At 48.0% G+C, this 26,960-nt stretch overlaps 2 protein-coding genes and 1 pseudogene across 3 annotated transcripts in view; 2 read left to right on the top strand and 1 right to left on the bottom strand.

Annotated features, from left to right (window-relative positions):
- Positions 1-3,413, top strand: part of PPP2R5A (protein phosphatase 2 regulatory subunit B'alpha) — a 66,862-nt gene extending 63,449 nt beyond the window's left edge. The window contains exons 12-13 of the mRNA XM_005691015.3: positions 375-476; positions 2,210-3,413. Coding sequence (XP_005691072.3) covers positions 375-476; positions 2,210-2,342 — 235 coding nt within the window. The 3' untranslated portion in view covers positions 2,343-3,413. The remainder of the gene's footprint in view (positions 1-374; positions 477-2,209) is intronic.
- TMEM206 (transmembrane protein 206) overlaps positions 4,478-26,960 on the bottom strand; it is a 33,398-nt gene continuing 10,915 nt past the window's right edge. The window contains exons 3-9 of one of the 2 annotated variants that reach the window (XR_001919331.1): positions 15,767-15,976; positions 14,212-14,363; positions 11,799-11,941; positions 10,514-10,658; positions 7,838-7,945; positions 5,128-6,059; positions 4,478-4,901 (exon numbers count right to left, since the gene is read on the bottom strand). Coding sequence is in view for 1 of the 2 variants with exons in the window: in XM_018060751.1 (XP_017916240.1) it covers positions 5,898-6,059; positions 7,838-7,945; positions 10,514-10,658; positions 11,799-11,941; positions 14,212-14,363; positions 15,767-15,976 (920 nt within the window). In the remaining variant the exon portion in view is untranslated. Of the gene's footprint in view, positions 6,060-7,837; positions 7,946-10,513; positions 10,659-11,798; positions 11,942-14,211; positions 14,364-15,766; positions 15,977-26,960 lie in introns of both variants that reach the window. The other variant, XM_018060751.1, reaches the window with a different exon arrangement.
- On the top strand, positions 19,804-20,244 carry LOC108637791 (annotated as a pseudogene).

Below are 26,960 nucleotides of genomic sequence, written 5' to 3'. Positions count from 1 at the left end.
CTTGCCTGGAGAATCCCATGGATAGAGGAGCCTAGCAGGCTACAGTCCATGGGGTCGCAAGAGTCGGACACAACCTGGTGACTAAATCATCAAATCAGACTCTAGAGCAGACAGGAAGCTGGCCATAACATTTTTAGGGTTTAACCCAAGCATGACACAGTGGGAAGGACATGAGTTTTGGAATCAGATAGACTATCTCTGCTACCACTGGCTGGGTGACCTTCAACAAATTACTGAACTTCTTGAGCTTCAGTTTATCCTCACTAGTGGATTGACTGAGTCAGTCAGTGTCAAACCCATTTCAGAGATGATAGTGATACATTTCCCATCTGTTGGTAGCATCAGTAACCCAGCACTGGCTTGTTTCCTTTTAGGACCATTGTAGCACTGGTGTACAATGTGCTGAAAACCCTCATGGAGATGAACGGCAAGCTTTTCGATGACCTTACTAGCTCATACAAAGCTGAAAGACAAAGGTATTTAACATTTTTAATTACAAAGTTAACTGTACATTTTAGATTACTTGAATGTGATTCAGTCCAATAAGATATTCTAAGTTAAAATTATGTTTAAAAAGCCAATTACATCAGCCATTACAATTTGAACATCTCAGGTGGTGTTATGGTTTAGAACCTGCCCACCGATGCAGGAGACGCAAGAGACACGGGTTCAAGCCCTGGGTCAGGAAGATCCCTTGGAGGAGGAAATGGCAACCCACTCCAGTATTCTTGCCTGGAGAGAATCCCATGGACAGAGGAGCCTGGTGGACTACAGTTCATAGGGTCACAGAGTCAGACACGACTGAAGCGGCTTAGCATAATAAACACTTGATGGGCTTCCCCGGTGGCTCAGGGGAAAGATTCCGCATGCCAGTGCGTATGAACAGAGGAGCCTGGCAGTCCAGGGCGTTGCAGAGTTGGACTCAGAGATTAAACAATAACAACAACAATAATAAATACTTTAAAGTCATATGCAGGTAAACTCCTAATGGTTAGATTATGATTTTAATGTGGATCATAAATTCTGATCTCATTGTGAGCCTTAGACTTCATCAGTCTTGGTAATATCTACATTGTGAAATACATTTTATATTAAATTTTAAATACTATTTTAATCAGTTTTATTTTTACATTTATGAGAATTGATTTTGTCCACATGGGCTTCCATAGTGAGCTTATTCTTTAACTGTTCCTTGCACAATATTTAAACTTAAGGTGGACAATAACTGATGTACCTGAGCCCATTTATTTCTAATAATTGTATCACCTATTATGTTTGGAAAAACTGATCTACTTTAAGTTCTTAGTCCTGGTTTTCTGGTGTCAAGTAGGGAAAGGATCTCTCTTCTTCAAAGTCATCCTAGTCCATCAATAACTAACTCAATGCGTTATTTATTTTAACTAGCACCTTTCAGGCAGGAAAACAAAGTAGGTAGTTAAGAGCCTTGGAAGCAATAGGAAGAAGGAAGAGATGACTGGGATCATATGAAACTTACATTGAAAAATGCATATTTCACATAACTAAGACTGATCCTGTATCTCACTGTCTGCGTGAATCAGCACTTTTGTCCCCTTAAAGCATATGTAACTGTGGAACTGTAAGCCTGTGGGTTTTTCACACATTTATATAGCCCTTCAGAATAGTAGTGTCCACATTATTCAAAAATGTTCTCTTTAGAACTGAAATTAAGTATTAATAATTGAAGCAACATGTTTTGAGTTTTGTGGGGTTAAGAGATTATTCACACTTTAAAGTTTCCATCTGACATGCAAGAGACAAGAGATAGTAAGACACAGACTGGTCGGTAGCTTAGAGATGGGATGCAGAAGGATGCGGGTCCACCAGGAAACGACCCCAGACCTACTCGTGGCAAAAGAGCGATCGTGACGACTACAGCCACTGCATGGGGTTTACGTGACCTTGAGTCCACGTTGAGTGGTTTGTCAGCCATGAAGCACTTACAGTGGCCGTGGCGATGGCGATACATTTCAGTTGGTGCGGGAGATGCACGGACATGGTTAATTACGCTGAGGAGAGTAATGGCAAATAACGCAGTGCCCTAGGTATACCTGACTCTCAAATGCTTTAGGTGAGGGGGTTTAAGTGAAATGTGCGTCAGCAAGTCTGTTTTCCAGCAAACTGCCAAACAGCATGTTTCTTCAAGCTATGAAATAAATTTCTAACTACAAAATTCTTGCTTTGTTTAAAGGGAGAAAAAGAAGGAATTGGAACGAGAAGAATTATGGAAAAAATTGGAGGAGCTAAAGCTAAAGAAAGCTCTAGAAAAGCAGAACAGTGCTTACAACATGCACAGTATTCTCAGCAATACAAATGATGGATAAAAAAAAGCCTGCCACCTCTGTTGGCTAGGCAGTTTTGTACACTTTTTTGAAATATGTAAAAATTATGAAACAAACCTCATCAGTATAATTAAAAGGCCAATTTTTTTTCTGGCAACTGTAAATGAAAAAATATATGGACTAAACATAGCCCTATGCTGTATCATGGCCACAGTATATTGTAACCCTTGTCTAATCATTGATTTGTGTCACTTCTGAAGTTTCACAGAAATGAATGAACTTTCTCATCAATGTGATGAGTGAAATAATTACGGGATTGGTAGGAATCATGGCTTGAATCCTGGTTTTGGTTGTGTTGCACATAGGCGTAGTAGTCTGCTCTGTATATTTTTCCCTTTGATAATGTGCTTTTCACATCGCTGCAGACCTTAGTTACATCCTAGGAAAAAGACTATTTCCTAAACTAAAACTAAGGTGTAATTCTTATCCTTCCCTTCATCTCTTCCAGAAGTATGATGGAGGGAACTACTTGCCCTAAGCCTTCCTTTTGATATATTACTGTACTCTAGAATTTGAGCAAAAACTTAATTCCAGGCTTTAAAAAGCACAAATTATAAATAAAAGCTGGGAAAGTAAACCAGATTTCAGATCAGTCCTTATGCATCTCCCCCTTCATCTGCAACTCCCCAGGGTGATGAGCAGAGACTAGTGGAGGCAGCACGGTGAACACAGCCTGCCTCTCCGTTCATTCCTCCTCTTCCTCCCAAAGGCTGAAGGCAGGGCCTTCCCAGGCCTCACAGCCTGCCCTTCTCCGGCCCCTCCTGACAGGGACGGAGGCTTTGAGTCCCACGGTGTGGTGGTGCAGAGCGCGCATTGTCACTGCCTGGCTTTACTTAAAGGAAATGCAGTAGGCTTCCTCTGTAGGGTTCTGAAAAGGCGGCCTGTAGGAAGTCATGTATGTTTTTACTTGGTCAAGTATTTCTCACATTTTATTATCAGAGTACCATTCCAATCTCTTAACTTGCAGTTGTGTGGAAAACTGTTTTGTAATGAAAGATCTTTATTGGGGGATTGAGCAGCATTTAATAAAGTCTATGTTTGTATTTTGCCTTACGTCACCTTTGCTTTTTTCAGCACTGAGTTGAGACATCCAGAAGCCCGCCCCCTCCATTCACTCATATATGTGTACATACATGTATACACAGAAAACTTGTAAGGCAAACTGCAGGTTGTATGCCAGTTAAAGAACAGAAAGACTGTGTGCTAGAGACGAGTGTTCCAGCCATTTCCCAAAGTTTTCTATTTTACAGAATTTGTACATAAAATTCTAAATTTGAGGATATCTCTCCATCTTCCTTCATGTCCCTTTATGTTCACAGGATGGGTTTAACTTACCTTAAATGTGTATACATACATAGACAGTGTTAACTAAAACAGACCCAGGAGCAAAATCTCAAAATCTGTAAGTAATGGCACTGTTTTTTATGGGGGGCAGGGAGATTGTGGCAGAATCAGAAACTGTTACCAGGCTTTCAACTACTGATACCTGCTTCTGCTCTTTGACAACCATAAAAAACTCTAGCAGAAATTCTAGCACATTCTTCCTAGGTCACTGCGAAGGCAGCTGATTCTACTCACTGTGGCCCCAGGAGAAACTTCCTTTCGGGAATTGGCTCATATTTTACACTGTTTCCAAGTGGCAGCCTTACCACAACCATCCAGACCCAGTGTTCTTGCCCAATGCTCCACGTTAATCCAAGGACAGCTGGGGGCAGCACACGCAGAAGAAAAGGGATCCTACTCCTGAACACCACAAAAGGCAAACCCAGCCCCCCTAGAAGAGAAGGCTGGGTCTTAATGTCTTATTTTGCTGGTCTAAGCATATACCCTTTACTAAGAGCAGCTAGAGCAGGTTTTGACAGGCTGCAGTTAACAGCTGTTAAAGAGCTAGAAACGCTCACTTCCGACCTAGGTACTCACTCTAAAGCATATTCAAGAGGTCTCTCAACTTCCTAAAATAACAGGAAGCGCAGTTTCAGTATGTTCATTGGAGCCAATTTTGTGAGATACTTAGTATGAAAATGGTGTGTCAACTTTAGAAATACTTTAAAAATACACACACTTGTTTTTCAATACTGTTGTTAATGTAAGCTTCTATGCCAGGCTTTGCATTTGCCTTACAGAAAAGTGTTACAAGACCTTGGTTAAAGTTGGTATGCCTGCTTCAGTGCCACAGAAAAATAGCACAGAATATTTCCTTACACAAGTTCACTTTTAATAATTCAACCAAAAACCAGTTTCTTGCTAAGTTAGACATGAGATTAAAATTGGCCCCCTCATACATTGGAGTTTTTCTCTTTGAATTACCTAAAACCAAATTATGAAATTGAAGAAGTGCTACCCACAAAATTGAAGAAATACTACCCAAGTCCTCTCTGGATGCGAAGGTCATGTAAACAGTTTAGAACTCCCAAAAATAATTTCCAAAACCTTAAATCAGTCAATGGCTATCATGTGAAAAATACCCAGACGGTACTCCTTTCAGGCTAGGCTGAAAGCTCTGAGGGTCCATGCTGAGGGTGCCTTTCTCAGATGGGTGGGCTGCAGGACAGAAGAGTTAACACAGCTTATTCACAGAGCTTCACCGCCACTTCCTGCCCACCCTGCCCTTCCCTGCACGTGCTTGTGATGTACTGTGGGAGTCCAGGCTCACCCCCCCCCCTTTTATTTGGAGGTCACGGGATAAAAGCATACCAGTGCCTACTGATGGAGCAGATGCACACACTGGCTCACTGATTCCTTCGGTATCAACCTAACTTTTACTCACCTGTTAATGAAATCATCAAATCACTGAGGAGGGACCTACTCTGCACACATGTCCTAGCGCTTCTGCATGTTAATCACGCCAAACTCATACATGCATCAGTCAGTATTCTAGCCAGACAGGTAGGTAGGTGGCTGCTCAGTCCAAGTGATCTAATTACTATAGTTTCCACAGTAGTTTTAAAAAACAGTCTCATTTAATATTTAACACATGAGTGAGTGTGTCAGAGACTTGCACATGGCACCAGAGATATGAGGGGTTTTGTGTTTCTCATGAATAGCACACTGGTTGGTTCCACACTGTGATCACCGCCGGAGAGTCACCAGTGGGGCAGAAGAAAGTCACACACTTTTCTGTTCATTTAAAAAAAATCTCAAGGAGAAAACCTAAGATCAGAACCTTAATCATCCTGTTGGACCTTAACTATACACCAAACCAAGGAAGAAGGAAGACGGCTTCCACAAACTTTCAGAAAACTGGATTCTATCTGAGTCCATCTTCCATTTGACATATTCATGTCATATGTCACAAAATGTTCATTAATAATTTAAATACTTAAATAGCGTTTAGGTCATCCACTGGATCTGTTCCACTGGGCTCTAAGACAGTCTCGCTGGGGGGCCAGGTTAGAAGCTGCAGTGTGACAGGCTAGCCCCTGGCAAAGCCCATTTTCTTCAAGTGAGGACTGGATCGTTGGCAGCCTGGTTTACCAAAGGGGAAGTGATGAGAACTTCCATCAACTCGGGCAGTTTCTGCGAAGAACATCGGCAACTTCAGCTTATGTGGTTTGTTGCCTGACCTCTTTTCTTAAGGTATCGTCTCCGAATTTTGATCATCCATTTCACACTCAGTTTGGCAAATTCTGCAGCTTTAAATAATGCCAAGAAGGCCCCACAGAGAAGAGCAATTGTGTTCCAAGGATTGGCGGTGATTATCTGTGAAATGGAAACAAACACAAGTTTCTCAGTTGGCTTCCATTTTTGATTCTCAGTGTTACTGTCAAAGAGCCCCCCAGATTACTGGCACAACGAGAAAAACAACCGGTTTTTAAGACTGCCATAACTTGGGACTTCCTGGCTGTCCAGTGGTTAGGACTCCGTGCTTCCACAGCAGGGTGCACGGGTTCGATCTCTGGTCAGGAAACAGATTCGGCATGCCACTTGGTGCAGCCACGAAATTATTAAATTGCCATAACTCTATACTTTGTTCACAGCTCCAGTTTGAGGAGAAAAATACTAGCCCCTCTTGATAATAAAGTGATCCTGAAAGAAGAAGAAAAATTTTTCAAAAAAGCTCTGCACAAATAAGATAATCAGTGCTGAGTTTTAAATTTCTGGCCTAATTCACAATGCGACCTTGCTTCCAAACAACACTGATGGCCTGCAGGCCAGGACCCCCAACTCACCTGCCCTGGCCGCTTCCCCGAGTCACTGATGCTTCCAGGCCCTTCACAGCTCCCGCTGACCACTAAGCCTAACCCTCTCAATGTGAGCAGAGAGACTTCTCCCACAGTCTGCCCTGGCAGTTCCTCGCGGTCTGCAATTACTTCCTTTATGGCTTAGGTGGTCCTCTGACCCACTGAAACTCCTTCAAGGCCGAGGTCACGGCTTGTACGTCTGAGTTCCCCACTTGGTCAACACACAGCACTTCTAAGTCCCAGTTCAGCAGGGGGACCTCGGGCTCATCTATGAAAGGGGTTACTCCACCACCACCATTCAGGATGCCTGTGGACCTGACGGATGACTTAAGTTAAGGGACCTTGAGCTCAGGGCTTTACGTGGCCCGCGATAGGACTTAAAACACTGAGCACAGCAGGTTAGAATGCGCTTGATCACACACTTCCCCTGTGGAACTAAAGGCATTCATTCTTCTATGCAGCGTCTTTTATTCAGGGGGTCCGCACACACTTAATGTGTGCATGGCCAAGCCAGGCCCACAACTAACAGTGTGGTGGGATCACGCACCACATCAGAGACCCTCCGGGTTTGAGCCTCAGCTCTGCGATGTCTTCCCCCAGCCCACAACCGCATCAAGATACTTTATGATGATCTTAAAACAAAAACTGCTTATCAGATACGGGACTAGCTCTGGGGGATGGCGTCTCAGGAATGTTCTGGCACCATTACTCCTCCCCTTCTGAGAGGGTGAGTCTAGAATCTGACATTAATTGATGCTCTCTTTAATTCCTGATTAGTTTAATTTCTTTTTTCTTTCTGGCCCCACGCCACAGGGCAGGTGGGATAGTAGTTCCCCAACAAGGGATCAAACCGTCGCCCCCTGCATTGGAAGCATGGAGTCTTAACCACACTGGACTGCCAGGGAAGTCCCCTGAGGAGTACCTTTCTACTTTGACTAATGACAAATAAAAGATTCGTATTCTACAGAGCAATGAAACAAACAACGGCTTCCAGCAGCAGTGACTAGACGATTAACTTCATGCTTTCTACTCCAGTCACTCATCACCACTGCAGAGTGGCTACTCCAGACTAAGCACCGTGCTGCACACTTAAATGGTGAACAAAGACGAAGCCCCCGTGTTCACAGGGAAGACGGTCCAGTGCTGAAGACGAGATTAAACACAAATGAAAGAGAACGTGCATGTCATAAATACAAGCGGCACATCAGCGCTACGGAAGGAGATGAGGGCAGCCCGCGAGGATGAGCCTCAACAGCTCAGGTAGGAAGCTCAGTCAAGACTTCAGGCGATACTCACATCCTGGACTTTCTGGATGAAAGGATCTTTCCATTCAAAGACCACAAAAAACAACTGAGCGCTTTTCTCGGCCGCGGGTCTCTGGTCAATGTAGTTAACCACACTGGTCTGGGTACAGAGGAGAGAAAGCAGTGTTAGCGCCTGTGTGCCGCCCTGGCCGGGGCTCCAGGGAAGGTAAGGGCAGTTTAGGGGATCTGACACCCCAGCTCCCCTCGCTCCATCTTTTGAGAGACAAAAACCTCCTCTACACCATGTCCTGAGACTGGTCCCAGAGCCCAGGCTTCAGCTTGGTTCCCATAGGATCTGGAGTACACAGTGAGTGTTTTGGACTGTCACTGAAATCTGTCACTAGATACCTGTGCATGCTAAGTCACTTCCATCGTGCCCGATTCTGCGACCCCAGGGACCATAGCCCACCCAGGCTCCTCTGTCCATGGGATTCTCCAGGCAAGAATACTGGAGTGGGTTGCCATGCTCTCCTCTAGGGGATCTTCCCCACCCAGGGATCAAACCTGTGTCTCTTACGTCTCTGGCACTGGCAGGCGGGTTTCTTGACCACTAGCGCCTCCTGGGAAGCCAGATATCTCTACTCCTGATTAAATCATTTTCAAAGTACTGTGTAAGACTCAACTCACAACATAAAAATCTCACATTTCAAAATACTTGACCTGAAGAGCTGAGTGCTACAACCCTTCCAGTCTTGCAGGACAAAGTGCAGCCTCACAGACTGGCCCAGCTGAGCACTCCCTGTAAACAGTTAGCAGGCGTGCTTGGTGAGGCCTGGTTACAGCAACTGTAGAGGCTGGGAGGTGAGATGGAGAGCAGACAGGTCCCAGGGGCAGAAGCCTGGATGGGCCATCATCTGCTCTGAGCCTCTCCTTTACACTCATCAGTTCAGTTCAGTTCAGTCGCTCAGTCGTATCTGACTCTTTGCGACCCCATGGACTGCAACACGCCAAGCTTCCCTGTTCATCACCAACTCCCGGAGTTTACTCAAACTCATGTCCACTGAATCGGTGATACTACCCAACTATCTCATCCTCTGCCGTTCCCTTCTCCTCCCGCCTTCAATCTTTCCCAGCATCGGGATCTTTTCAAATGAGTCAGCTCTCCTCTGCACTCATAAACAGGACAAAACGCCCATCTCACTGAGCTGTAGCAAGGCTCTCGTAAAACACACAGGAAAAGCATTTTGAACTTTACAACATGATATAAAAACATTAAGAAAATAATTTTTAAAACATTTTTGTTCCAAGGAGTGTTCACATCCCTTGCCAAAGACTTCCCATGCAGACAATGCTGAAAGGCACGTGCGCCTTCCATAGCGCACAGGCTCGCGGGGTGAAGGGGCTGGCCCCCTGGTTTCAGATCACAGCTGGAGCTCCCAGGGGAGCCAGGGAGGCCTGTGAAGATCTAACCATTAGGTGGACACGCCGAGTCTCCTTTCTCAGCTGATTTGGGGGCCAGATAAGAAAGAACTTGTAGAGTTCTTGGCAGAAAAGTGTGGTGTAAAAATCTAGGCGATGACAACCATCTTGCAAAAGAGAAATATTTTAAGGACCTACTGCCAGGGGGTCATCACCACCTATGGCAGGAAAAAAAAAAAAAGAATCCTGTCTCTTAAAGGAAACTGGCTTCAAGCCTTTCCCAAAGGCCTCCCACCTGGAGAAGTCCTAGGACCGTGGTGCGGGCAGGGGCAGACCCAGAGGAGGCCCTGAGTGCCTGGCTTCCGTTGGCCCGTCCGTCAGCTGGAGTGGGTCCTCCTACTTCAACCTGGCCCCTTCCTAACGCTGCCCCTTGGAGCCCAGCCCAAATGGAACTCCTCCACGGGGGAGCAGAGGATGCGAGAACAGAGCCTTCTCCACGCCCCTGCAGACCCCCAGCCACCGACACACAACACACGGGGTGGTCGGGCCCTGGGCGTGCATGCCAGCGGGAGGACTGAGCCCCCGCAGGGGCTGAAGCCGAGGCAACCCCAGCTCCACGCCTTTTCCCAAGAGCCTCTCACTCTCCTGCCTAGATCATGGCATGCTTTCTGGCTACAGGTCAGAGGGCTGAAAGCTTTCCTATCACATTTCCTTCCCATTAGCAAAGCGTTCTGAGCATGTACCCAACACATTTATCACTCTTACAAGTGACATCACTATCACTATCATAACAGTACCTGTGTTTTAAAACACTCAGACAAAAAGAATGAGATTTTTTTTTTTTTAAACCGAACAGATTAGAATGAGATTTTAAAAATATAAAAAGAAATTTTCCTCCTGTGTCCCAATGGGTCACCACGCACCTAACACTCCAGAGCCCCTCCCTGCATCTGACCTCTGCCCTGCGAAGTCTTTTTTTTTTTTCAAATGCAGCTGCCAGCTATGTGGGAGGGAGTGGAGCAGAGCTACAAACCAGCTCAGATCCAGCTGGACCAGGCACTGCTCTGTGAAATGCTCCACCGTGTGCACTCTGGGAGCCACTGGGACAAAAGCAAAGGGTCTGGGACAGGCTGGGCCTGCAGAAGAAACACGCAGTGAATCCCCTGGCGGCGGGCCCACTCACTTCCTGTCGAACATCCACTCACCCTTAAGACCCCGGGGTGAAGCTGACCCCTCCGAGAGGCTTCCCTGCACGCAGGACTCAAGGGTGGACCCAGGGACGGTGCAAGGTGAGCCCAGCGCCACCTACCTCCTGCCGGAACTCCACCGCCTCCCGCCCGTTCTCCTCCTTGGTCTCTACCAGGGACATCTTAACCCAGGTGCGGAAGCCCCCGGAGAACTTCCAGCTGGAATAGGCACTCTCGCAGGCCTGCATGAAGCCGGCCCTGTCTGGGCTTGGAGAGCAGAGAAGGAAGGTCCGCGTTAATCAGGCAGGGCTCCAACTTAGCCAGACAAACTCCAGCCCCCACCGCCAGCCAGCTCCTCTCCTGGTACTGGCAGGACACGGCCCACCCCCTCCTTCCTCACGGCTGGAGGGGAAGCTGCCGCCTGCCTCAAGGCTGAAGCGTGGTCTCTGGAGCTCCCAGCAGAAGCCCCCCACCCCACCCCTCTCCCTGTCTTCTCCACCACCTGCTCCCAGCAAAGAAGCCTGCAGACTGGGCTGGGCCCCTCAGCACCCTGGAGAACTCAGCTTCAGCAGCCCTGAGGTGCCCTCCCTGGCCATCAGCCTCCCTAAAGGCCCGGAGAAGGGAGGAGGGTTCCCTTGGGAGCTCTCAGCCAGAGGAGGCATCTGCAGCGCCCACCCAAGGGTCACAGAGCACCCAGGGCCAAGAGGAAACCGCCGCGCAGCGCTGAGAACGCTCAGAGGGGTACAGGGAGGCGCTGGGCAAGGAGGGGACGCAGCCCATGTCTGCAGGGAAGGGAGGGGAGCTCCAGCTAGAAGGGGCAGAAGAGGCCCTGAGCCCCAGGAAAGGGCCACAGTGTGACCAGCAGAGGCAGCTCATGGCCACGTCAGCCCGGGGGTGGAGGGGCAGCCTCCCTTTGGCCAAGTCACCAGCCCCTCAAGACCCCCTGCAGGACACGATCCCGCCACCCACAACCACTCTGGGCCCCAGAGATGGCACAACAGGGGTGTCCCAAGATGTACAAGAACTTTCACCCTCTCACTAGAAATGGGTGGCAAGGGGGCACTGGGCCCTCCCTTAGGGCCAGCCCCCCGTCCCTGGACACGGGGGAAACGCAGCCCCAGGCGGAGGCTGGCCGCCTGGGGCCTTACAGAAACCGGGCAGCTCCGGCCTATCCTCTGCAGCGCCGTCAGGGAGTGGGGGACCCAAGTGCCCACCCTCCGGGGCGCATCCAGCTCTGCATGTGGGGTCAGAACACCCTCCCAGGCTCCCCAGACTTTCTCAGGGGGCCCTCCGTCTGCCCGGCGGCCGCCTAGCGTCCCAATTCCCCACACCTGCCCCCCACCCCCAGCCCAGGGATGCACACGGCTAGAGTGAGATCCTGGGGGTCAAGCGGGCTCTGAAGGGCACCTGTGCAGGAACTCCTGGAAGGACGAGAAGAGCAGGTAATCGATGGCGCTGAAGTCCTCGCTGCTCTGGTTCAGGCGGAACTGGAGGAAGACCAGCTCCCGCTTCTGCACCTCCCGCGGCCCCCGCACAATCAGGGCGGATTTCTGCAGAGACAGAGAGACCAGAGTGCCAGCCTGGGGAGCCGGGTACACGCGCCCACCCACCGACGCGGGCTCCCCAGTGGACTAGGCCCGGGCAACCCAGGACGCAGGGGTCTCCTCCCAGGGCCAAGGCAGGACACACCTCACAGGTCCCACCCCAGGGGCATCACCAGGCCTCAGCAGGTGGCCGTGCCTCTCGGGGGAGCTCCACCGCGGCCTCCGCTCCTTCACCGCTCTGCCTGGTGCGGGGAGGGACGCGGGGCCCGGGGATCAGGTGCCTCCTCTCTAGCCCATGGCTGTGGATGGCAAGGAGCCACCTGGGGCTGGAGGCAGTAACTGTAGCCAGCTTCCGTCTGCACAGAAACAACTCTCCTTTTGAGCCCTCATTTCATGAATTTCTATGATATTCAGTTAAACTCTGACTATTACAACAAATCCAACCGGCCTGGACGGGTGTGGGCCACGATGACTCCTGGTAAGCGTCCCACTCAGAGGGGAGCCAAGAGGAAGGAAGGCCAGGGAGCCGGTATCCACAGCGCCATCTAAGTGGGCACAGGCTGGTAACCAGGGAACTAAGACAGAGTGGCATCCGGATGGTGTCTGCACTGTACTATCCAGCTCCTCGTTCAAATTTCTTACAGTTCTTTTCATTTAAATTAGCTCCCATTTCCTGGAGTCAATTCTGTCAGTTCCTCTCCAGCCTTTACTGCTGTTGGTCTCCTGGTGACCCTGAATTCTCCATTCTGAGTGTAGGGTCGGGCTAACTAGCATGGGTCTGGGGTGTGGGCTTCCTCCTAAGGGGGGCTCTTGCAGGCTGGCCCCGGCCTGGGGCTCATGGGGAGGACACGCCGAGGCAGTGGGCTGTGCGGGCCGGTGGGCCAGGCGCTCCACGTCCTCATCTCCCATTAAGAGTCCTTTATCCCAGCACTCTCCTCCTCCTGCCACGGACATCCCGTCTCGAGTTCTGCTGTTTCTCTCTGCTAACCCAGTGCCCAGGCAGGAACCCCCACCCCGAGCTTATGCAGAGAAGGGCCCCGGGGCCTTCGCCCAGAGCAAACACTGTCCCCAGAAGCCCTGCGAAGGCTGCAAGCCGGGCCGCCGGGCCCAGAGCCAGGATCCTAACTTGCCCAATGGGCAGCCTGGCTCTTCGTGATGAAAGAGAGCTGGGAGTGGGAGGAAAGCCTTCACCACAACAACAGGGACTCCGTGGCCCCTGCTTTCAGGCATGGGCTTTCCCTGGCCCCGCTCCATAGATCTGATCCAACGGGCTGTTTATACCTTACACCAGTTCCTCAAAATCTCTGGTCCTCCTATCTGTTCTTATTATCGATATTGTACCTTACTCTATCATGTGCAGGAATGGGAATTATTTCAGCAGGATTTCAGGAGGAGGTCTAGAATACATATTAACAAAAAGTCTCAGAGGAATTCTTTCATCTCAAGGTCCACCTGGGGCCTCTGTATCACCCAAGGGGCACGTCCTGCTCCGTATTCGACACGCGAGCTGCCTCGTCCAGCCAGTCCTTCTGTCCACAGCTTCACCATCTGCTACCCTTTGGGGGCCCCTGGCTCTCCAGAGACACCCACCTGTGAAATTTTGCTCAGAGGAACAAACAAGCATGCTGCTAACTCCCTTTATGTTTTGGTGCAGAGTTCCTCTGCCTAGAAACCCTTTCCTTCCTCGTTTCGAGCTGGAAAACTTAACGTAGCCCTGTCCTTTTGGAAACAAGGATACGGGATGCAAAGGAGAGGATGTAAATATACACAGAACTCCTTCCTTGCCTCCAGAACCCTTGTCATCCACTCTCCTGCTGAGCTGAGCCTCCGTGACGGCCGGGCCAGGGTCCTTGTTCCCGGACCAGTGCTCCTTCTCACAGGGGGCCCCTTTACTCCAGAACACGGATTCCCAGGCCCCGACCCCAGGAACCACGATTCCGGTGGGCCCAAGTGGAACCTGGAATCTGTATTATCAGAAACGATCCTGGCAGTTCTGTTGAGCACTCGGGAATGAGGCCCGCCTGGTGACATCACACCAGCTCCACTCTGCAGCCCTGCCTCCTTCCATCCACACTGAGGGAATCGCAGAGGGTCACTCAGAGAAGGATGAGGCCCCACTGCCGCCCTGGATGCAGGCGAGCCAGCCACGGCCAGACCCCAGAGGACAGCCTCATGTTTGCTGTGGGTGAGGGCCCACACCAAGGGCAAGGGAGGCTAGCTGGCAGAAAGAAGATGGGGACCCTCGGGGTACGCACTGCCCAGGAGACGAGCATTACCAGGGTCTGATTGGAGAAGGGGTCCGTGTAGTTGATCCTCTGGGTGGTGCAGTTCACGTCTCCGGGCTGCCCGGGGCTCCTAAGAGGCGGGATGACCTCGTAATAGTGCTTACAGCTGAGCAGCTGGGCCTGACCGGGGTACAGGGCGATGCCTGGAGGCGGAACAGGGAGAAGTGAACACACACCTAAAACCATGTCATGCGTATTTTTTCACACTCATCAGTCACCTAAGTCCAGGACTCCCGGGGTGACTGCAGAGGAGGAAGAAAAAAAGGGCTGTTTACAGAGGGTGGGGAGCCCCACGCCCTGCCCTCAGAAAGCCCCGCTCTCATGGAGGCAGCCAGGGCCTTCTCAGTTAGCCCCTCTCCTGGCTGGGGATGCAGCCAGCCTGGTGCCTATAGCAACACCCACCCCATTCAGAGCCTTGCTCCACGTGCTCCCAGGAGGTACCCCAAGACCTAGCCGGGAGGCCAGGCCCCCAGGACCGCTGCCCGCCTGCAGGCTCACCGGGTGACCCTCGGCGGTGGGACTCCCCAGGTCTCCCCGTCTCTCATCTCCTGCTCCGAATGGGAGCGCCACGTGTGCAAGTCACCATCTCCAAAGTCCCTCCCCTTCCCCAGCCAAGGCGCCGCACTCCAAGCTGCAAGGATGGCAGTTGTTCTAACCACACTGAGAGCTGCACATGGACCCCGGACACCGGCAACGTCAGAGAGACAAAGGGACCAGGTACAGAGTAAAACCCAGAGAGAAAGGCCACAGTGGACACAGAGAGAGGAGGGACAATCACGAAGCGGGAGAAGAGGCTAGGACCGGCATACGTTGTCAAGAAGCCCCTGGGAGAGGGGACTCAAGACTCTGGCTCTGCGCTGTAAGCAGTCCGTCCTGAGGGTCACTCAGGGGCGTCCCGTGGGCAGAGTGGCGGGGGCACAGGCTGGGGGGGTAGAGCCCGAGCCCCCAGACCTCACGCCACGGCCCCCTCCACCGTTCATACCACGCTACCAGAACCCAGCACCAGCACCGCCACCCTGGAGCAGACAGTCCCCTCTTCGGTAGAGATGGCTCCCAGTGGGTGATGTGGCCTGGGGGTCCCCTCTCCAGGAAGGCCCCAGCCACCTCTGGATGGCCGCACCTCCCCTGCCTCCCGGAACTCCCACTTCCCCTGGTCACTGGGGCCCGGCTCCAGCCAGACTAGACTCATCTCCCCAGAGAAGCCCTGTCTCCCTAAGTTCATCTCTGCTTCTATGGACCCGCCTCCCAGAGAAACTCTTCCATCTGCCAAAGCCCAGCTCAAATCCTGCTGTGAACGAAGTCTTCGGTGCCCACTCCAGCCCTGCAGCCAGCACTCCAGGCTTGATCCGCCTCGCTCCTCGGCACACGACCCTCTGGCTGGGTACCAACGGCAGCTCATGGGGTGGGGCAACCCACACCCAGACTGTCTCAGACTCCCCTGCCCTGCCCATGGTGCCCGGCACCGTGCCAGGAATGCAATGGAGGCTTGGGGGGTATTTAGAAGTCGCTGCCTGGGACCCGATGCCTGTCCCGGGGCAGGTGCTACCTGGGGCGTCGTAGCGATCCACCTCCTTGTAAGACACCGACATGACAGGGTGCTTGAGCTTCTCGCGGAAGTCCGTGATGGTCTGGTAGACCAGGAAGACGGCCACGGCCATGAGCAGCAGGTAGATGAAGATGAGCAGGACTGAGAAGACGTTCTTCAGGCAGGCCTTGCTGAAACGGATGCTGCTGGAGGCCGACTCACTGTCCAGGGCTGAGCAACAACAACATACACATGACCCAGAGGGTGTCTCCAGGCCCTTGACCTGCTTCACCCCAGAGGCAAGGCTGTCTGCACACCCAACCCCCCCACCCCAAAGCCCAACACCTGGCACCCATCAACATACACCACACTCCTGCTCTGCCAGGATGGGGACCCGAGCTGGAGGAGACTCCCCCAGGAGACGCTTTCAACCCAGCATGGGCACTGCCCACATCTGAGCAGCCGAATCAGTGTGCCCTCCTCTGCCCTGAAGCCCCTCTCACCCCAAGCCTGGCCTGAAGCACTGTTCTCCCAATGGCTGCCTCCTAATTCATCCTTCAGGTTTCAGTTTAGAAAGGCATGTCCTCAAGGAAGCCCCCTCGACCCCGTAACTTGATTGGCACCCGTTTCTCAGTGCTCCCAGGACACCCTATGGCCCTTGTTATCACTCTGCAATGTCACCGTCTACATGTCTCTTTATCCCCCAGGCTGTGAGCTCCACGTGGGTGGATACGGGGCCATTCTTGTCCACACTGCACCCCTAGCCCTTCATGCGATGCCTGGAATACGGCAGGCCTTCTGTAACTAAATGGTGAATGACTGCATGTGTCCTGAGGCCATCCCCTCCCCAAAAGCCCTAAGGTGAAGACTTAAGACAGGGTGACAGTGTTTGGAGCAGGGCGGTCAAGGAGCTAAGGCAGTTAAAGAAGGTCATAAGGATGGGCCCTAATCCAATAGCACGAATGACTATAAAGAAGAGGAAGAGCCCAGTGGCATTTTTCACAGAAACAGAACAAAACATTTTCTATTTGTATGGACACACACAACACCCTGAACAGTCAAAACAATCTTGAGAAAGAAGAACAGAGCTGAAGGAGTCACACCCCCTGACTTGAGACCATCAGCTCAGTTCAGTTCAGTTCAGTCGCTCAGTCATGTCCGACTCTTTGTGACCCCATGGACTGTAGCACGCCAGGCCTCCCTGTCCATCACTAACTCCTGGAGTTTACTCAGACTCATGACCATCGAGTCAGTGATGTCATCCAACCATCTCATCCTCTGTCGTCCCCTTCTCCTCCCTTTTTCCACCTTTCCTAGCAACTTGAGACTATGCTACAAGGTAATCAAAACAGTATGATATGGGCATAAATACAGAAACACCGGTCAAAAGAACAGAATTATCAAGCGCAGAAATAAACCCACACACTTGTGGCTAATTAATCCATGACAAAGGAGGCAAGAATATACAAAAGAAAAAAGAAAGTCTCTTCAGTAAGCAGTGCTGGGAAAACGGGACAGCTACGTGTGAAAGAATAAAATTAGAACATTCTCTAACAACATACACAAAAATAAACTCAAAATGGATAAAAGACCTAAATGTAAGACCAAATACTATAAAACTTCCAGAGGAAAACATAGGCAGAACACTCTTTGACATAAATCGCAGCAATATTTTTTAAAATCCACCTTCTAAAGTAATGAAAATAAAAACAAAAGTAAACAACTGGGACTGAATTAAACTTAAAAGCTTAAAAACGAAAAGACAATCTCATGGTCTAGGAGAAAATATTTCCAAACCACAAGACTGACAAGGGATTAATTTCCAAAACATACAAATAGCTCATATAGTTTAACAAAAAAAAAAAAAATCCAATCAAAAAATGGGCAAAAGACCTAAACAGACATTTTTGCAAAGAAGACATACAGATGGCCAGAAGGCACATGAAAAGATGTTCAATATCGCTAACTATTAGAGTGAAGTGAAGTGAAGTCGCTCAGTCATGTCTGACTCTTTGCGACCTCATGGACTGTAGCCTACCAGGCTCCTCTGTCCATGGAATTTTCCAGGCAAAAAATACTGGAGTGGGGTGCCATTTCCTTCTCCAGGGGATATTAGAGTAATACAGATCAAACCACAACAACATAATCACCTCTCACCTGTAGAGAATGACCATCATTGTAAGAGGTCTACAAATAATAAATGCTGGAGAGGGTGTGGAGAAAAGGGAGGGCCTATGGGCAATGGCACCCCACTCCAGTACTCTTGCCTGGAAAATCCCATGGACGGAGGAGCCTGGTAGGCTGCACTCCATGGGGTCGCTAAGAGTCGGACACGACTGAGCGACTTCACTTTCTTTTTTCACTTTCATGCATTGGAGAAGGCAATGGCAACCCACTCCAGCACTCTTGCCTGGAGAAGCCCAGGGACGGCAGAGCCTGGTGGGCTGCCGTCTATGGGTTCGCACAGAGTTGGACACGACTGAAGCGACTGAGCAGCATGCTACTGGTAGGAATGTAAACTGGTACAGCCACCATGGAGAACACTACAGAGGGTCCTCAGAAAACTGAAAACAGAATTCTATACGATCCTGCAATCCTACTCCTGGGCCCGTATCTGGAGAAAACTCTGATTCGAAAAGATAACATGGAGCCCAGTACTCACTGCAGTGCTGTTTGTAACAGCCAAGACAGGGAAGCGACCTGAGTCTACCAACAGGTGAATACACAGGGAAGACGAGGCACGCGCACACAGTGGAACACGGCTCATCCATTAAAAAGGAGGAAACAATGCCATTTCCAGCAACGTGGATGGACACACAGATGATCATATTAAGTGAAATCAGTCAGACAGAGAAAGACAATCATCACTAATATGCGGGATCTAAAAAAAAAAAAATGATACAAATGAACTTAGTCACAAAACAGAAATAGACTCACACACTTAGAAAACAAATGTATACCAAAGGAGAGAGCAGGAGGGGGTGTGGAGAGAGAGAAATCAGGGATGTAGGATTAACATATACACACTACTGTAAAAAAACTAGGTGAACAGCAAGGACCTGCTGCATAGCACAGGGACCTGTCTCGGCGTCAGGGAACAACCTGGTGGGCTGGAAAAGAATCTGAAAGAGAACATATATGCATAGCTGATTCACTTTGCTGTATGCTTGAAACTAACAAAACACGGTAAATTAACCATACTTTGAAGAGGGAGAGACAAGAAGGTGCAGACACTCAGAGAAAAAGTCACACATGAGAACGCACAGACTGAAAGCCAAAGGAAAGGGGCCTCGGGAGACTCCAAACCTGCCGACACCGGGGCCCTGAACTTCCAGCCTCCGTAACCGGGAAAAACATTTCTGTTGCTCACCAGCCTGAGGTACTTGCTGAGGACAGGCCGAGCTGAGACACTCCCACAGTGCTCCTGGAGGGTCTCTGCTCCTGAAACCATGGGCTCCCTGAGGAAAAGCCTGTCTCCTCCCCAGCAGCTGAGCACTAGGCTGAGGAGGAAGCCGGGTTGGAATGGAAGCCCCAGAAGGCACGTGCTTGGCTTCTGGCTTCCAACAGTGACAAGGCTGCGCGGTCACACCGCCCTTCTACAGAACACAATTACAAACTTGGACGAAATAATTTAAAATTATTTGAAGGCGCTGGAAAATGATCAAAAGCAAGCTGAAACTAAAAGAGAATCTACCCCTTTTGAAAAAAATAAACTGCATCCGGTGAGATTTGTAAACTTGCAGCTTTTTGCCTGAGGGCTCTGAACAGTATAAGGTGTGGTGCAGGGAGACAGTGGACAAAGTCCAAGGCTGGGGAAGCAGCCAGAAAGTTAAGGGAAAACTCTGAAAGGGAGGGAGCTACATGGGCAAATGAACTCCCAAATCTGCAAACAAAACATGCTCCAGTTCTCACTGAAGACCCCAGGAGGGCCAGGAAAAAGCAGCAGCTGGAAACCGCAAGATTGAGAATAGAGTTCAGCTGCTCTTCATGCAAGGAATATAGGTGATTAGAACTTGAGTCTTGCTAGTTTATCTACTTGCTAAAAAAAAATTCTTCACAGGCTCTCTCACCTCAGCGCTTCCACGATGACCAAGAAAAGAAGGAACAACGGTCGTGCCAAAAAGGGCCGCTGCCACATGCAGCCTACTCACTGTACCAACTGTGCCCATGCGTGCCCAAGAAGGCCATTAAGAAGTTCGTCGTTCGGAACATCGTAGAGGCCGCAGCCATCAGGGACATTTCCGAAGCGAGTGTTTTCGACGCCCATGTGCTTCCCAAGCTGTATGTGAAACTACGTTACTGCGTGAGTTGTGCGATTCACAGCAAGGTAGTCAGGAATCGCTCTAGGGAAGCCCGCAAGGACCGAACACCTCCACCCCGATTTAGACCTGCGGGTGCTGCCCCACGTCCTCCACCCAAGCCCATGTAAGGATCCAAGTCCTTAAAGACTGAAGAAATATTGGTTTCTCTGAAAAGACAATAAAATGGAAGTTATACTTAAAAAAAAATTTTTTTCCCCCACAGGATCATAAGAGAATTCAGAACTTCTATAATGTGTCACTGAAAATGTCTAGTGTTCAATAAAGTAAATCATTAGACATGCAAAGAAACAAGAAAATGTGACCCACACTTGAAAAAAGTAGTACATACAAACCAGCACTAAGATGACCCCAAATGTTGCAATTCACAGACAGGAATTTTACAGCACCTAAAGGACTTACAATGTATGGATAAGGAATGAACAGAGGAGAAGTATAGAAACTATAAAAAAAGAACCAATGGGGATTCTAGAGCTGAAAAGAAAAATAAATAAAATGAAAAACTCACTATGTAGTCTTTAACAGCGAAAGATGGCAGGAAAAAAACAAACAAACAAACAAAAAAACAGTGTAGTTGAAGTTAGATGAACAGAAATCATCCAATCTAAAAAAAGAAAGATTGAAGAAACATCTAACAGAGCCTAGATAACTGTGGGACGACATCTAGCAGTCTAACAAAAGGTAACTGAAGAGAGAAAATAGGTCGCAAAAAATATCTGAAAAAAGAATGGCCCAAACTTCCCAAAAACTGGAGAAAAAAATATCAATTTATAGATTCAAGAAGCTCAATACATGCCAAGCAGGATAAGTAATAAACCAATTCTGGGCAAATCATCCTGAAACTGCCAATGCAAAGGGAAAAAAAATCTTGAAGGCACCCAGGAAAAATGGAGGCGGGTGAGGAGCATATTACATATATTACATACAGGAAATTAAATCTAACAACAGGTTAATGTTTAATCAGAAGTAATGAAGGCCGAAAGACAATGGGGGCTTCCCTGTAGCTCAGATGGTAAAGAATCTGCCTGCAATGCAGGAGACCCGGGTTCGATCCCCAGGCTAGGATGATCCCCTGGACAAGGGAATGGCAACCCACTCCAAGTCTTCTTGCCTGGAGAATCCCATGGACAGAGGAGCCTGGTGGGCTACAGTCCACGGGGTTGCAAAGTCAGACACGACTGAGCAACTGACACCACTACTACAAGACAATGGAACATCTTTAAAGTATTGAAAGAAAAAAAAAATTCCATCAACTCAAGAATGTTTAAATTCCAGCAAACTAACCTTTAAAAATGAAGGGGACATAAAGGTATTTTCAAACACAAAAGCGGAGAGAATTCATTACCAACAGATCTGCACTAGAATGCATGCTAAAGAAAACTCTGAAATGACACTAGATGGCAACTCCCAGATGTATACGAAGCAATAAAGATCCCTGGAAATGTTAACTATGTGGGTAAATATAAAAAGCCACTTATATAATCTTAAAAATTTAAGGCTATCTAATGCAAAAATTATACAACAATACTGCAAATTTTCTAACTTTCAGGAAAGAAGCAACAGAGAAACAACCAACCTATGAGACAAACAGAGAACAATAAAACGGTGGAGCCACAGGCGACCGCACCAGCACCTGCAGTAAACAGACTGGATACCAGTGGAAAGGCAGAGACTACCACCAGTCTGGATTAAACCCAGGACCCAACCAAATGCCGTAATTAAGAGATGGACTTTAAATACAAAGACACAAGAGTATTTGCTCATAACTATCTCATTTTCTTTTATTTAGAAAGCACAAAAGCAAGAGGAGCATAGAACTACAAAGGGCCCTAGCTGGTCAGAAAGAAGGAAATCATTCACTCTACGCCCACAATCCAACATTGAGCACCAGCTCTACATGCAACACTTTGTGCTGCGTGCTTCAGGGAGATACCGAGAGAGGACCCAAGGGAGAAGGATCGATGGTTTGCGCTACTAGTGCAACAGAACTTCGAAGGCCCTGAAGGTGGAAACTATGAGATTTCCTTTCCTCAGAGGGACAAAGGGGAGTCAGGGAGCGGGCAGAGGTCAGCAGAGGCTTTGTGGAGGAGGCTGCGTTAGCTCTGGGACTAAAGCCCTGGGAGGCTTCTGAGGAAGGCATCATCTACTGTTCACTATTCACGTGTTTGGTGAACTGAAGACCAGCTCTCCAGCCCAGAGGCACAGCAGCAGCATGGGCTGCAAGCCCAGCTCTGCTGCTGACTATGACCACTCTGTGGCCCACAGCAAGCTATCTGGCGCTCCTAGGGCTCACCTGCTGCCTGTGAAAAGGAAATCATTTCAGTTTTCTAGCATTTCTGAGAGACGCAAATGACAAATTTGCTTCAAATGCCTGACAGAGTACCTGCCCCATGAATTACTGTCACTGGAGAGAGAGAATGTACCCTCTACCCCTCAAAAAATGAAGCCCTCAGCGATGAAGATAACAAAGATGAAGGCCATGAAACAACCATCTCATAATAATTAATGAGAAAAAATACAAGAAGATAAAATGGAGGTGGGACAGAATACAGTGTTTCACATAATAGGCATGTAATGTTTTCATGTCTGTTAAATGGATGAACAGGCCAAAAAACAGATGAATTAAGTTGTGCAATGCCAACTTAGCTACCTCTCAACTGGTCAGTACATTTCAGGCACACAGAACTAGAAACCAATTGATGTGCCTTACTATTAATGGCAAAAAAGTTAAAAAAATTCTTCCTTTACAGGAATGCCAATTCACAGAAGGGTTTGTGTGGTTCCTTCAGGTTGTGAAGAGCAGGTTACTCTAGCCAATGGATGTTTTAAGAGAAAGCAGGAAGCCCCAAGGAAACCCCTTGGGTAGCTGAGAGTGAAGCCAAGGCACAGAGCAGCTCCAGTTCTCCGAAAGGAATTAAGGCAACTCTTGCTCTCAACTTGTGTTGCCTCCGAGTCTACTGCTGCTGCCTCCTGTTACAAGGGACTGTGTCAGTTCTCCTCCCTCACAGCTTTGCAACCTGCCTTCTCGCCGTGCCTCTCTCGTAACTCTGCTCCATTTCACTCTCAAAAGTCTTTCTCTCAGTCTCGCATCCAGACCTTCTCCTAAAGAGTATCGTGTATAGGAAAGGGTTCCCCATTGGGCATGTCACAGACACGGCCCTTCTTCACACTCAACTGCAGACGGCTTCCTTTCGCTCAGGTGCTGGTTCCTGATCGGTCACCGGAAGTACGGTAGTCTGGGCACAGGGGCCTGCCCGCAGCCGTTTTGCTTGGAAGGCACCCCCAGCCCCTACGGTCCATGTGGGACCACAGGTTCACTTCAGAACAAGGCAGCTAAAAGCACACTCAATGTCTGAGTGGCTCATAACTGCAGTGGCAACAGGCAATCAGGGTGCTATATCCTAAGATCACAAGATGAGAGGGAAGGAACTCTGAATGACTGAATTGGTGCATAATAACATCTGAACAGAATCTTCTAAGAGTTGTTAGGGACCTAAAAGGCCATCTGGTCCAACTCCATACCTTGTGCAGCAATCCTGGCCCCGCAGTCATCAATGGACATCAGATGAGGGTCCTGGAATACTGACTCCTAGACTCCAAATTTAACTTCTTTACAGAGCTTTCATTGATCTACAAATTGGCATGTAATGTAAATAAAAAACCGTGGAACTGTTTATCATCCACACATGCTATGTGTGACACCCCAATGCCTCCTGAGAAATCTGTATGTCGGTCAGGAAGCAACAGTTAGAATCAGACATGGAACAAAGGACTGGTTCCAAACTGGGAAAGGAGTACGTCAAGGCTGTATACTGTCACTCTGCTTATTTAACTTATATGCAGAGTATTTCATACGAAATGCCAGGCTGGATGAAGCACAAGCTGGAATCAAGATTGCCAGGAAAAATAACAACTTCAGATATGCAGATAACACCACCCTTATGGCAGAAAGCGAAGAGGAACTAAAGTTCATCCTGACGAAAGTGATAAAGTGAAAGTGATTGTCATTCTTGATGAAAGTGAAAGAGAAGAGTGAAAAAGCTGGCTTAAAACTCAATATTCAAAAAACTAAGATGGTAGCATCCAATCTCATCACTTCATGGCAAACAGATGGGGAAACAATGGAAACAGTGACAGACTATTTTCTTGGGCTCCAAATCACCGCAGATGGTGACTGCAGCCATGAAATTAAAAGACGCTTGCTCCTTGGAAGAAAAGTTATGACCCATCTAGACAGCATATTAAAAAGCAGAGACATTACTTTGCCAGCAAAGGTCCGCATAGTCAAAGCTATTTTCTTTTTTTGTGTGTGTGTGTTTTAAATTTTTTTTTTTTTAGTTTTTTATTTTTTAAATTTTAAAATCTTTAATTCTTACATGCGTTCCCAAACATGAACCCCCCTCCCACCTCCCTCCCCATGCACCAGCCCCAAGCATACTGTATCCTGCATCAGACACAGACTGGTGATTCAATTCTTACATGATAGTATACATGTTACAATGCCATTCTCCCAAATCATCCCACCCTCTCCCTCTCCCTCTGAGTCCAAAAGTCCATTATACACATCTGTGTCTTTTTTCCTGTCTTGCATACAGGGTCGTCATTGCCATCTTCCTAAATTCCATATATATGTGTTAGTATACTGTATTGGTGTTTTTCTTTCTGGCTTACTTCACTCTGTATAATTGGCTCCAGTTTCATCCATCTCATCAGAACTGATTCAAATTAGTCAAAGCTATTTTCATGGCTATGAGAGCTGGACCATAAAGAAAGCTGAGAGCCAAAGAATTGATGCTTTCGAACTGTGGTCTTGGAGAAGACTCTTGAGAGTCCCTTGGACTGCAAGGAGATCAAACCAGTCCATCCTTAAGAAGATCAGTTCTGAATATTCATTGGAAGGACTGATGCTGAAGCTCCAATACTTAGGCCACCTGATGCGAAGAGCTGACTCATTAGAATAGAGCCTGATGCTGGGAAAGACTGAAGGCACGTGAAGGGGACAACAGAGAATGAGGTGGTTGGATGGCATCACCGACTCAATGGACAAGAGCCTGAGCAAGCTCTGGGAGTTGGTGATGGACAAGGAAGCTTGGTGTGCTCCAGTCCATGGGGTTGCAAAGAGTCGGACACAACTGAGTGACTGAACTCACTGAATGCTAGAAGTAGACATTGTTACATTTTACCATTATTTTTAAAAGGTGCTAGATATTGATAAAATGTCCCATGTACTCTTCAGTCAGAAAAACCAAACACTAGCTATTCTGTGGCAAATTGGATGAATGCTTTTCAAAAGTATGTGTGCCTGTGTAAGTTGCTTCAGTCATGCCCAACTCTGTGATCCTATGGACTGTAGCCCGTCTGGCTCCTCTTGCCTGGATTCTCCAGGCAAGAGTACTGGAGTGGGTTGCCATGCCCTCCTCCATGGGATCTTCCTGACCCAGGGATTGAACCCATGCCTCTTAGGTCTCCTGCACTGGCAGGTGGGTTCTTTACCACTAGCACCACCTGGGGAGCCCACACATCCTTCATATATATGCAAACTCACAGTAGGAGAAAGACAAAAAGAATGTATGAGACTTTCTTGAGAAAATTAATTTATGAGTTTTGTAAAACCCATAACAGAACTGTTTCAAAAACCAAACGTGCCCCAGAATGTATTGGTAAGTCAGTCCATTAAGAAGATGTGTGATGAGCAACTCAACTTCTGAAAACATCGTTGAGACCTTTATTCACAGGAAAGGAAACTGGCTGACTACCATAACCCTGCAAAACTCTACCTTGCAGACAGCACTGGGCTAAGATGCATTCAGATTGAGACGAAGAAATGAATTCTTTGTTTATCCTTTTCTTCTTTTTAGTGATGTGATGGGTTGGTTGTTTTAATTTCATTCTGGTTTTTTTGAGATATAATTTATATTCCATAAAACAGACCTTTATAAAGTAAATATAGTAGTTTTTAAAATATTCACAAAGCGTACAGTCACAACCACTATCTAATTACAGAACATTGTCATTACCCAAAAAGAAACTCTATACCCATTAGCAGTCACTCCATCTTTATCTTAGTCCCTGGCAACCAACGGTCTACTTTCCGTTGCTATGGACTTACCTATTCCAGGCAAGTCTCATAGATGGAGTCATACTGTATGTGACCTTTTGTGTCTGACTTCTTTCACGTGACAATGTTTTGAAGATTCATCCATGTCGTAACATGTATCCGTCCTTCATTCCTATTTATTGCACAATAATATTCCATTGTGTGAACACAGCATTTATCCATTCATCGGTGTATGGACATTCGTGTTGTTTCTACTTTTTGTCTATTACGATCCTGCTATAAGCATTCATTACAAGTTTTTGTGTGGACATACAGCTTTCATTTCCCTTGGATATATAACTAAGAGTGGAACCACTGGGTCATATGGTAACTCTATATTTAAACCTTTTGGGGAACTGCCAGACTCTTTTCCACAGTGGCTGCACCATTTTATTAATACATTTTCATCAGCAACATCTGGGGTTTCTAATTTCTCTACATCCTCACCAAAACTTGCTTATCATCATCTTTTTGATTGTAGTCATCCTGGTAGGTATGAAATTACACCTCACTGTGGTTTAGGTTTGCATTTCCCTAAAGACGAACAATGTTGAGAATCTATTCATGTGTTTATCTGTCATATGTATACCTTCTTTAGAGAAACATTATTCACATTCTTTGTCCACTTTTAACTGGGTTGTCTTTTATTACTGAGTTATAAGAGTTCTTTATAATTGCTAAATACAAGTCCTTTATCAGATATATGATTTGAAAATTTCTCCCATCCTGTGGGCTATCTTTTCACTTTCGTGATAATATCCTTTGGTGTGCAAGTTTTTCATTTTAATGAGGTTCAATT

This window comes from Capra hircus, chromosome 16, assembly GCF_001704415.2.
Source record: "Capra hircus breed San Clemente chromosome 16, ASM170441v1, whole genome shotgun sequence".
In the NCBI taxonomy this organism is placed as follows: Eukaryota; Metazoa; Chordata; class Mammalia; order Artiodactyla; family Bovidae; genus Capra; species Capra hircus.
This window is presented reverse-complemented; position numbering and strand designations above follow the sequence as displayed.